Source organism: Phoenix dactylifera, chromosome 15 (assembly GCF_051530095.1).
Source record: "Phoenix dactylifera cultivar Ajwa chromosome 15, Ajwa_hap1_PhDact_Kaust_v1.1, whole genome shotgun sequence".
Classification (NCBI taxonomy): Eukaryota; Viridiplantae; Streptophyta; class Magnoliopsida; order Arecales; family Arecaceae; genus Phoenix; species Phoenix dactylifera.
In genome coordinates this window covers 20,443,014-20,455,105 of record NC_143204.1, presented here as the reverse complement: position 1 = coordinate 20,455,105, position 12,092 = coordinate 20,443,014, and the positions used below count along the sequence as shown (strand labels likewise).

Genomic DNA, 12,092 nt, shown 5'->3' with positions numbered 1-12,092 from the left:
TATCACAAATCACATATGTATATATATGAATATATACGTGTATATATATCAGATGTATGTATGTATATACATAAATTATTATATCACATATACACGTATACATATACATACACAATATATATATATATATATATATATATATATATATATATATATATATATATATATATATATATATATATATATATATATATATATATATATATATATATCTCTATATCTGTAAGCACATTGATACCGGAGATAGCCCTTCCCTTCGAAAAAACACGCGCCTCCCCGAAACCCTAACCCTAGCTCCATCCAATCCGCTTGCCCCCTCCTTCGATCATGTCGCACTTCGGCCGATCCGGCCCGCCGGACATCAGGGATACCTACTCGCTTCTCGTTCTCAACATCAGCTTCCGTGAGTACCGTCTCTTTTCTCTCCCTTTTCTCCTGACCAGCTCGTTCTGATTGTCTTTTTTTTGGGGGGATTCATAGGTACCACCGCGGATGATCTCTTCCCCCTCTTCGATCGATATGGCAAGGTGGTTGACGTCTTCATCCCAAGGGACCGTAGGTGTGATGATGCTTAAATTTCGCTCTAGGGTTCGAGATTTCCAGGTTTGCGGGTTGTATTTTCGCTTATGTTGGTTTCTCGTGGGCATGAAGGACTGGGGATTCGCGGGGATTTGCATTCGTGAGGTACAAGTATGCTGATGAGGCTCAGAAAGCCGTGGACAAGCTCGATGGCAAGTTTAATTATATTTTCATTGCTCCTTTTTTTATAAAAAAATTAGTCTTGATATCTGTTGTTGTGCGGTTGAAATTGGTAATTTTACCAGAGAAATTTCTGATTCTTGCTCTTGTTCTGTTGATAGGGCGAAATGTTGATGGTAGAAACATTATGGTTCAATTTGCAAAATATGGGCCGAATGCTGAACCTGTGTAAGTTAAAACTTGGAGCTTGGATATTGGAAGTTTTGTTAGATGTCAAAATAAGTTTTGGATCATCACTCGAATTATGGCACGTTTTCTTTCTCTTTTGTATGATGTTGATTCTCTTTTTCTGTTTGATTGTTCATTTGATTCGTTCTTCATAGGATAAAGAAATCGTTAGCTGAGATTTCTATGGTATTGACAGTTTGTGATAACTGCTGCAAATATATGGCATATGTTGGTGCTCTTAATGAGGTCTAGGCGAGTGGGATTTTTGTAACCTTTTTTCTTTTGTTTCAGAGAATTATCGGGCTATCATTTTGATCTGGCATTTTGGACGTGAATGGAGGTCTTACTTGTGGATAATGAGAATCACAACCTTATTCCAGCATTATATGTTAGGAGGATAATATTAGATATATCAGGTTGTAGGCATTGATGAGAAGATTTTGCTGTTTTATGCAATAAATAGTAAAAATTTTCAACTCATGCTTTTCAACTTCTACTGGAGCTTGCATATTGCCAGTTTAGCATCTGCATATATCTCTGGAATAGTATGTTAAACCTCCAGTGTAGGGTTTAACTAATTCCTGTTGGCCAAGAGTGGTCTTACCTTAGCCATGATCAGATTCACCTCATTGTTGGTTGTCACTAGCTGTTGACCCTGTAGAACATGGTCAACTATCAGATGGAGTGACACCAATTGGTGGAGCATGGATTGTCTATTGGATACCTTTAAGGGAAGGGGCTAGAAGTACTTATTGAGGGGATCAAATTGTTGGTCTCTTGGGCTGGTTATCTTGTTGTACATATGAATAGGTTTTTGGCTGTGCTTTATTTATCAAAAAGTTGAAAAATAATTTAAATGGTAGCATCTATACAAGTTGAGTTTATTTGGAACTTTTAATGCTATACTTGGCACCAGTTTTTGCAATCATTTTCACTGTAATTGTTCCTTTTTTCTTGTTGAATTCTTTTTAGCACTACACTTGAGACTGCCCCTCATTTTACTTTGCAATCTACATATGTATACAATTATGACTTCAGTGTTCTGGTTGATTTAGTTATTTATATGTTTTTTTTTGGATTGCTGCTGACGGTCCTTATCAAACTCCAATTTGCAGTCATAAAGGAAGAATTGTAGAGGTGCTCCCAAGGACAAGGGGCAGGTCAAGAAGCCGTAGCCCTAGGCCAAGGTAAGGCTTCTTCTTCTTCTTCCTCCTTTTTTTGACAGAAGGGGAGGGGGGGGTGGGGAAAAAATGTCTCTTCTGATATGCATTGATGATGCTAAGCCAGATTGTCATAAATATCAATTTATTTATTTATTGACTTATTTATTTATCAGGTTGGGTTAGACTGAGCCAGGTTTGTGATGGGTTAGGATATGTTCTGGTTGAGATAAGCTCAACCCTAATCCAACCCAACTTGTGGTGAGGTTGGAATTCTTGAGCCCAATTAAGTGTTTGGGTTGATGCAGATGGGGTTCAGGTTGAGCACAGCCCAAACTGTTTCTTTTTGTTTTTATCAAAATTGATTTTACTTAATGCATCACCAGCATTGCGACAAACATATTCAATTTTAACTGAATAGCTTGTATGCCAACTAGCTTAAGGTTTCAGAGGGTCGTTTTCCCCTGTTCAGTGAGAGATGGCAGGAGTTGATAATATTTTTGGTGTTGTAATACAACTTTGATTCACGAACCATCAAATCAAAATTCATGCCAGTAAGATGTAGCAAACATGTTGACAGCACTAGGACACGTACCTTATCTACTTGGCACCTGAATGTTTATCTTTAATCATACGTTCTGCTGTATAAATTTCTCATAAAATGGCACATGCTTCTATGGATCCATCTGAAGAATTTTGGGGGGAATGTTAGTTAAATTCGCAATAATGTTTGATTTGGCTAGTATATTATATAATTTGCATTTCTGTGTGCACAAAGTGGTAATTTCTGCAGCCTCATAGATACTTTTTGTTCTTAACAAACCTATTGGGTTATAATTTTTTTATGCATCGGTCAGATACAGAGATGGTTATCGAGACAAAGTTTATAGGAGGCGAAGCCGTAGTCGAAGCAGGGAGCGTCATGAGCGTGACAGGTACCGTGAGAGAGAAAGGGATTATCGCCGTAGGAGCAGAAGTCGAAGTCTAAGTCCTGATTATTATAGAGGCCATGGTAGAAGGTCAGATGGCGATCGAAGGAGAAGCAGGAGCCGCTCTTTTGACAGGTAGCATTATTGATATATCCGTAGTGCTTTAATGCCTTCTGCATCATTTGCCTAATCTACTATCTTGGATAGTGTGTCACCTGATCGGCATAGCTATAGCCCTCGAAGGAGTCCAACACCTCACAGGACTCCACCTCGTGATAAAAGCCCTGACAAAGGTAACCATGGCGAACGCTCCCCACCATCACGAAGTGTTTCACCCCGTGGTCGACGTGCAGATTCCCGGAGTCCATCTCCACACAGTTCTGATCAGGTACTTAACATTGTACTTGTTACAAAGTTATTATACCTTGCTTTGTTTTGCTATATCTATCTATTTGTTTGATTAATTTTTCACTTTGGTCGATTGGCAGGATTGATGGATGATTGGTTGGAGATCCCCCCCAGGCTCTGCCATAGGAATATGCTATGAAGGAGGATCTTTATGAACTGCTATGATAGTTTTTGTTACCCTGGACTCCTTTTTAAGGTTGCAAAATTGTACTTTGCTGGTTTATCATGGTTCTAAACTATGCTGTGCTTGTGGTGTTGAAGTAGTAGGTAGGCTGGTAGTGGTTGTTAGAAGTCTACTATGTTCTATATGAACTTTTTGTACTGCATATCTCCTTTCTCCCTCTTTTTTATAAACTTGTTTTATGAAAATTTAATGTAACTTCACTTATGATGGACCCTCCTGTGCATTTTTCTAGTTTACTGTTCGTGAAAGGGTTTTTGTGGTTTACCGGCAAGATGGTTTCAAATGGATATATCCTTGCTGATGATGTTGTAGCTGATGTTCTTTGTTCTTGATGATGATGTTGGTGCTGATGCTAATGGTGGTGATGATGTTTGTGCTTCCGTGATGATGGTGATAGTTATGCTGACTGTGATATTTTGCTGACCAACATTCTAGAAACAAGTCCTGGACTGAAACCAGTTCTCTATGTACTTAGATGGTCTCATTACTGGTAAGAACTATGTTTAGTTCTTTGATCCAGCGTCTTGTCATTTGTTTTTTTTTTGTTTACATTCTGATGTTGTTCTTGTCTTCTGTATTTCCCAAAGCATGCAGTGGTTGGAGGTTTAGGTTTTTGCACAGGGGGTTGTTCGATTACCTCTCACTCAGTCTCATTAACAGGAATATTGATGAAGTCCGATCTTTTGTAAACCAGGTTTTCAGGTGAGAGGGAAAAACTTGGGTTTTATAACGTTTTAGCTTTTCCAGAACAGGTTTGATGAAGAACAACCTATCATTTTGTTGGCACTAACTTATATTAGGTTGTGTGAACATATATTATTCGGCGGGGGTAAAGTGTTACCATGATTAGTTAAAACCTGACAGCTAGACAACCACTTAGGGTCTTTGGTTGGTAAAGCTTGAAGGAACAGCTTGGAAATGGTAATATATTTTTCCAGCAAAACCCAATCGTCTGGTTCATCAATGGTTATAAAAAAAATTGGTCAACTAATTTCAAGAAATTTAGCGAATGGGAGTTTTCACCGATGTGGCTGGCAAGATGTCATTTACGTGCAAAGCATTCATGTCTAATATGCAGATCTTATTCAAGCTAGTTACTTTTGGTTGTTTCACGTGCTCTAATTTTTTTTTGTGTAGGTAGGCTCCTTCACCGGATATACATAAAAAAAGAAGGCAGAGGAGGTAAGAAAGAACATTCTAACATACTGAAAGACGAAGAGGAGGTAAAAAAGAAAAATATCATCGCAGATTGACAGACGAAGAACATCCTAACAGACTGAAAGACAACTTTGGATACGTTCTGGTTAAATAATTTCTTTGCTCTATATTGTTTTAGGTCGAAGGGCTGCCATCTCACGAGGATTTTAGCTACAGTGATCGAGCGCGCTCGCCTCTTCTAATTCTGACCAGAGCATTCGACTACTAAACTCTTCAGCATTGCCGCGCTTCTCACCATGGTGGCTAGAGCCTGTCAGCTCTCAGCAACTATATTTTAATTTGTTAAGGAAGCTGAGGACTTCAGTACAAATGGAGTCGTCGGATGGTTAATTATTTGGATGTATCGGAGATTTTGGTTAGCTGGAGAGAGAATTGCTTATCTTCTTATGTGCTTCCTCTTGCATGATTGCGGTCTCTTATACTTCCCCTCATTTAGAGCACACATGTTCAACACTCGTTAGCGCATTTTGGATGGTCATTTCTCTTCTCTCTTTTTTTGATACAACGATGACTCACATACGACGGATGTGAATGCGGCCAACAAAATCAGAAAATAAAATGCTATCTAGCGAATCTGGCATCGGCTCATGATCTGCCCAAATGAAGCCTCTACAATGATGAGCTACAAAGGATGCCATTCAATTTACCGCACCGTTCACCTCTTGATAAATGTGTGTAGCTTGGTGGGATGCGCACTCTCCCAATAGTCTATGAATGTCATAGAGCAACGGCTGATCCTCGGCTAGGCGGCCTCGATTCGGGATCCACTCTCCCAGGCCGTTTGGAGCTCGGCATACACCACTGACGAGTTGAATATCCGCTGCCCTCCTGCCGCTAACAGTCTGGCATCGTAGTCCCTAATGACGAATTCCACACCGCCACCTCATCCATTTTTGGCGACACTGCTATCGAAATTTACCTAAGTCAGGAGGCGGGGGCACCCAATAGATGTATACAATCTAGGACGCTCGACAGCAGAATGGGGGCTTAGGTTGTAACAGGATAACGGTCTTTCGGAACCTGGGAGGTATGGGCATAAAGAGGCAGCGGCGCGTTATCTCCATCACCCGAGAGAGAGAATACGAAGAGAAACCAGGGCAATGGTAGCTTTGGGTGTCTCGTCACCGCCATTTGGGCTCATTTCCTTCGCTTCTTCTCCCTCTTCTTCGCTCAGGATGGCGTCTTCGTTCCCTTCTCTGAAGTCCTCCTTCCACGGAATCCGGATTGGGAGCGGCGTCCGGGCTCTGACGCCATTGCCGTCGCGCGGCGGCAGCGGCGGCGGACGGATGGTGGTGAGCATGGCGAAGAGGCAGGAGGGGATGAAGGATATCAGGGCGAAGACGACGGAGGAGCTCAACGAGGAGGTGATCGACCTCAAAGGGGAGCTCTTCTTGCTCCGCCTCCAGAAGTCCGCGCAGAATGAGTTCAAATCCAGCGAGTTTCACCGAATGCGCAAAAGGGTAAGCTTTTATCCGGATCTTTCCCATCATAAAAGGTGGAAAAATCACTTTTTTTTTAAAAAAAAATCTCAATTCTTCTTGTTCTTCTGATCAAATTTGGATTTTTTTTTTCTCCCCTTTCGTATGGTTACTGATATGAATTTGTGTCAAAAATATCGGAAAAGTGATTTTTTTCCTGTGTATTTTAGTGTTTTGGCATGTGATAAACGATTTAGATGATATTAGTTGGAATTTAGTGGGTAGTGGTGTGGTTGTTAATCGAATGGAGGAAAGAACTGCCTGCCTGTTAGGGTTTTGGGATGCTGCTGTGGAACTTCGTAGGTGGATGGGTATCTGAAGATAGGTAATGCCATCAATATGTATGCAAAGAAAAATAAGCTGATCTTGAATTGATAAGTAGGTCTGGAGTTCGGATAATTTATATTCAATGGTATGAAACTTAAATTGTGTCTATTGGATCTTGTTATCAGTTGTTCGGTGACTCAGTATAGTGCATTTAGGAATCAGTTGAAAGACAATCCTATATGATGTACTAAATGGAGCTGATGTTAAAGAAGCTGTTGGGGTGGTGTTGGGAGTAGTGTGTCATGGTTAGTGTTGCTGAGGAGATGTTAATAACAAACATTATTTAGAAATCAGAGTGAAAGGAATAACAATTGAAATCAGTTGCAGTGAAAAGAAAATAGGGTTATAGGTGGGTTAGTATTCGTAGCAAACATTTTAGGAATACAAAAGGATGAAGAACAACAAACTTTTGAGGTTTTTTGCTTTTTTTCTAGCTTTTCGCTGCTTCTATATAACATCTGTTTCTCACTGAAAGAGTATATAGTTAACAGATTCCATCTATGTGCATAACTATAAGGGTTTATTGTCCATGCTAGTGTAGAATACTTTACTTGTCTGATTCATAGCCTATTCTTTTATTAGGATCCCACACATGTCAAGCAAGATGCCTCTATTCCTCCATTAATTATCTAAAACTTATTTCTTCTCTAGCATGTTATTGTTCTCTATCATTTTCAGAAGGCTGATTTTTTAGGAAAAAAGTTCAATCAAGTGGACACCATCATTAACTGTGTGGCATATAGTAGTGTCAGAATCTAATCATGAAGAATTAGTACGCGTAACATATCACTTTGGTATGATGGCCCAGCATATGAAAACTTCTTAGGTTGAAACTCATGAATTAGCAGCTTGGACCTCAGAGATTTGCATAATCCTCTACCATGACAACAAGCTGATTTTCCATAAATAAATTATATACATGGAGGCTGAATCTCTATATATAATTGTAATTACCCACACAACTTCTGCCTCATCTCTGTAAGCATGGTTATGTGGGGAACCTATGATATTCCTCAGTGTACTTATCCAGGAGCGCTTTTTTTTGATAATTAGTATCTTTCATACAAGGCCTGCTATAGTTTAATTTGGAAAACAATGGCATTTCGACCTGATTATTGTGTCATCGCTGTTGACAATGGATTTTCTGGTCAATAAAACTAGTGATTGATGACCCTCCACTAACATGCAAATGCCTTTTAGTTTATAGTTCATAATCCAGACTTTTTCATCTTCAGTATGTATGGAACAAATATTTCAACATGCCTTAAAAAATATTATTCCATTAATTAAGCACCTTCATTGATCAATGGTGCATTGAAAATTTACCATTTGAAATTTCCTTTAGTCCATATATAAGTCTCAGCATATTGATGAGATATATTATCAACAATTATCCCTAAAAATAGGTGCTAGATGCATCAGTTTTCATGAAATGTCCTAGATGCAATGACTTGTGCATTACAATGAGGTAGCATGCATTATTGCTGCTCAATGCCAAGGTGGACATCTAGTAGAACTAGGAAGATATGCTTAAGAATGGTGCGCATAGGAGGTTAGAACCAGGAAGATATATTTAGGATGTGTTATAATAATTTCACGAGTTCATACATGGTACTTTTTAACTGTTGGCTGATGGATTTTGATGGAATATTCGTGTGCATTGAGGACTAAGCGCCCTGACAAGGGAGAAACTTGATTTTATGGTAAAAGATCTAGAAAGAAGAGGAAAGACATGAAAATCTAGATGAATTCATAGAGTTTTGAATAAGTTTTCGTTCGGAGGTTGGTGCATTTATTTCAAGTTATAGTTGATCTCAGTTATAATATATCCTATTGCAACAGTCAAATATTTCTTTGTTGCTGTAAGTTGCTTGTTTTTATCCATTTTTCATGTACTATATTAAACAACATTTACTGGAGATAGCGGTTATGTAGTTGTTTTAGGCTTGTACAATGTATAGATTTTGAGAGGAAGGGAGGGGTCTCCACCTATGATATAATTGCCTAGGTCCAGATACCTGAGGATGCACTATCCAAGACTTCAACTCGGTACCTCCAGTTGCTCGGCTTAGAAGTATAACCACTGAGGCAAGATATGATGTTACTCTTAATATGTTCATCTAATTTAGTATTAACTTTAAAAATATACGTTTATCCTAAATTAGATGAACAAATTACGAGTTACATCATCTATCCAAAAAAAAAATGTGTTCTTGAGGGATGAATAATGCTTTAGGCCCAAAAATGTCATTTGAGTTTGATGCTAGTGGTAAGTCCCCTGAATATAAACACCCATCCTAAAAGTAAAGGTGTGGAATGGGATGCTGACTCCTTGGTCCCGTTTTGGGCTTCACATCTTTGGTGCTGTTGGGCTGCTGACTCCATTTCCTTCAATACCTTTTCCACATGTTTGCCAGGTATTTTGAAATGATTCCATAACTCCAGCGAGTTTGCAGTCTGCCTCTTCCAACATGGAGTTATTAGGGTAGTGTTGGCCAGAGAAAGGAAGCATAGGGGTAGCGTAATCTGGAGTTGGGGAGCAGGAGTAAGCAGTGAGAGCTACTGGTAGCTGAAGGTTAATGTGTGGAGAGTAGGAATGGGACTGAAATACATTAGTTCATATAATGGCATTACAACAATTTGGATGTTTCTCATTAATCTATTGCATAAAGTTTATGTTGAAAATTGGTTTTCTCCTACATTTTAATTCAGGGAAACGTGAGGTATAATATGATTTGTAAAATCTATTTACGAGAGTTTGGTCCAAGTCATAGTACTATTTATACAAATCTCTTAAAATAAAAGTCCACAATCTTGGTATCAGATATTGTATTGGTACCATGTTGATACAATGTGGATTTGCTTGGTATGGGGGTTGGTTCGGCATACTAAGACTCGGTATACCTCTCTGTATTGAGTCTTGGTTCGGTACCAGTATAGTACGGTATGCGGTGCATTGAGTCTTGCTTCAAAGTTTTTTCTTATTTTGATATTCTAACTGCATTCTTTGACATCCCTCCAAATTTTTTTTTCTTATATGCCTCTTCTTTTGGCTAATATATTTATCATATCATAACTGAAACTTAGATAACTTGGAACAATATTGATAGGACATGACAATGATAAGCCCAAAGCTGAATCTTGTGTAAAACCGAACCAAATGCCTACTGTTTTCCACTCTTATGCCTGGAGAACTACTAGCAAAGATTTAATTTCATAGCATTCAAATAATCTAGAGAAATACCAGAACCTAATCACAAAGAAAGTGTGGAGGCGCGTTATGGATCAGAATGATCTCAAGATACATTTTCTTATGTTTAACCAGGAAGAAGGCTCATTTGATTATTACCTAATCAATTCTTATTAGCTTCTTTCTACCCTTACTGGGAAATCAGAGGTTTGTTTCGAAATTTTTTATGAATTTAAATTACATCCTAATGTTGGTAGTGTTTTTTTGGTACATAATGTCTGTATTGTTTTTATCTACATTCAGATTGCTCGCATGCTAACTGTTAAAAGAGAGAGGGAGATTGAGCAGGGAATCAACAAGAGACTCTCAAGGAAAATTGATAAACAATGGAAGAAAAGCATTGTTGTGAGGCCACCACCGTCTCTGAGGAAGAAACAAGAGGAGGGCAAAGCAGCAGAGGCAGAGAAGTCAACATAAATCTACTTCACGTATGATTACATGCTTGTCTCTCCTGCTCCCCGCAGATTTTTCTTTGTTGAATATGTTAAAAATTAGAAAAATTATAAACTGGCTGGTTTTTACTCCTTTTTTGCCTGCTAGATTGTATTAGGAGAGGCGTTTTCCTTTATATCTAATCCTATGATTGCAAATCTGTATTTTGTGGAAAAACTTTCTTGATTCTATTCAATGCAGCCGCCCCTATTTTTCTCAGGGAAAAGAGCAGTGTCTTTTTCAGATCAAGATTTTTGAAGGGCAAATGAGTAAATGACTACCTTTGGGAGTATGGTACTTGTTTGTGATGAAAGCTCTGGATTTGTCTTAGTTGCTCCATATCTTGCATGGATTAAAAAAATCTTGAGGCTGCATTCTGTGCTTTCTTGTCACAACTGGGATTTGGAACGCTTTCATCATATAACAAATTTTACCAAAAAAAAAAAAGAAAAAAAAAAATCCAACTTTATGTTCAATCTGGAGCCGTTGGTATGCAAGGCCTGCTATGACGGCCATTGCTTTTGTTATCTGTCCAAGTGTATAGATTTTGTGAGGTAACAGGGGATATAGAAATGCAAGAACATTAGCCATCTAGCAACTTTGGAGCAACTAGTTAAAAAGAAACAAGCAGTGAAGTATTATTCTAATAAAAATTCAATGACACCGCACTTCCATAACTAAGAGGAAATCAAATACATGGTGAAGAAAGCTTTTTACTCACTTCATACCGAACTAACAACTACGTGGATCATAAAGGACGCAAGAGGAAAGCCGAGAGAAGCTAGCCTCCAAGAAGCAATTAAAGAACTCTTAAAGAAGCCTGAGGTAAGGTCTATATATATCCTCTGCCCTCGGTTGTGATAAGGTCTATATCCTCTTTGTCCTCGGATCGAAGGGGTCATTGGCTCCTTGGGGCATGGGAGCAAGTTCTAAGAGCAATTCTTTTAACAATGCCAAGTTTTAAGAATCTTCATCTATCTATATCGTTGCTGGAAAGTATTAATTTGTTTATTACTGCCTTAGTTTGCTGTAAACACAAGTCGAAGATGGCATTAACTTCAAGCCGGACTGTGTCATGCTTAAGCATTCAGACTTCTAAATTTAAAATTTTAGTTCCTGTTTTTGACATCCTCGTATCTTTCCCCGGGTTCTCGACATTGCTGAACTGCTTTCACCTTTAGATACTTATCTTCTCTCTTTTCTCGTCACTAGTATACCATGGTTTAAAAGGAAAGTCTATGGAATGTTCATGAATTCAGAGCATTTATGATTGATTGGCATTGCCATCTGATTCGTGTTGTACAATATCATCTTTTTTTCGTAAAGATATTTTTTGTGGAGGATATTGAAGCGAAGAGAGTATGAGTTGAAGGGGAACTAGTATATACTTGCTTCTAGCAGTCTGTTATATGGTAGGGGCAACTGATTCTGGAAAATGTTTGAGGTGGGTGTCTCTCTACGTGGCAATTGGATTATATAAAGAAGTCTACGAAATTGCAAATTTCTATATGGTTGACTAATTTCATTTATTTTGATGATGCACAGAGTTGATGAGTTATTCCCGACTTAATTCATGACATATTCAGCTTTCAGGTCCTCGGCAAAAGGCTTGATTGCTACCAGTATGTTACAGAACCCAACAAAAGTTTGAACATCATATTAGAAATTCTCACTACCTAGAAATCTTTATAAATGTGAAATATAATCTTACAAATGAATAATATTCTCAAATGTAAATATATACTACATTATCTTATAAATTTGAGGTCACCATACTTT

The 12,092-nt window shown here is 38.4% G+C and overlaps 2 protein-coding genes across 11 annotated transcripts; both read left to right on the top strand.

The window, feature by feature from the left end:
* The first annotated feature begins 200 nt into the window (after positions 1 to 200).
* On the top strand, positions 201 to 5,213 carry LOC103707972 (uncharacterized). 10 transcript variants are annotated; one of them, XM_088711973.1, is made up of 12 exons: positions 201 to 403; positions 481 to 559; positions 652 to 731; positions 861 to 927; positions 2,043 to 2,114; positions 2,945 to 3,151; positions 3,224 to 3,404; positions 3,505 to 3,620; positions 3,841 to 4,098; positions 4,203 to 4,310; positions 4,746 to 4,790; positions 4,945 to 5,213. In XM_088711973.1, exons 1-8 carry the CDS (start codon positions 328 to 330, stop codon positions 3,508 to 3,510), a joined length of 768 nt encoding a protein of 255 aa, XP_088568099.1. In that variant the 5' UTR covers positions 201 to 327; the 3' UTR covers positions 3,511 to 3,620; positions 3,841 to 4,098; positions 4,203 to 4,310; positions 4,746 to 4,790; positions 4,945 to 5,213. The 10 variants fall into 10 exon arrangements, with proteins under 10 accessions (XP_088568099.1, XP_088568100.1, XP_088568098.1 ...); XM_088711974.1 differs by having other exon boundaries at positions 4,196 to 4,310; positions 4,750 to 4,790; XM_088711972.1 differs by having other exon boundaries at positions 4,196 to 4,310.
* A 59-nt stretch (positions 5,214 to 5,272) lies between these two features.
* LOC103707914 (large ribosomal subunit protein uL29c-like) lies at positions 5,273 to 10,539 on the top strand. The gene is made up of 2 exons (XM_008792628.6): positions 5,273 to 6,286; positions 10,125 to 10,539. Exons 1-2 carry the CDS (start codon positions 5,927 to 5,929, stop codon positions 10,296 to 10,298), a joined length of 534 nt encoding a protein of 177 aa, XP_008790850.3. The 5' UTR covers positions 5,273 to 5,926; the 3' UTR covers positions 10,299 to 10,539.
* Positions 10,540 to 12,092: the final 1,553 nt, after the last annotated feature.

What these genes read in the sequence shown, in the direction of transcription:
- LOC103707914 (XM_008792628.6), top strand. Translation starts at nt 5,927, where the DNA reads ATGGTAGCTTTGGGTGTCTCGTCACCGCCATTTGGGCTCATTTCCTTC. An exon ending in TTCACCGAATGCGCAAAAGG is followed by an intron (nt 6,287 to 10,124) that starts GTAAGCTTTTAT and finishes ATCTACATTCAG; the next exon opens with ATTGCTCGCATGCTAACTGT.
- LOC103707972 (XM_088711968.1), top strand. Translation starts at nt 328, where the DNA reads ATGTCGCACTTCGGCCGATCCGGCCCGCCGGACATCAGGGATACCTAC. An exon ending in AGCCGTAGCCCTAGGCCAAG is followed by an intron (nt 2,115 to 2,944) that starts GTAAGGCTTCTT and finishes TGCATCGGTCAG; the next exon opens with ATACAGAGATGGTTATCGAG. An exon ending in AGGAGCCGCTCTTTTGACAG is followed by an intron (nt 3,152 to 3,223) that starts GTAGCATTATTG and finishes TATCTTGGATAG; the next exon opens with TGTGTCACCTGATCGGCATA.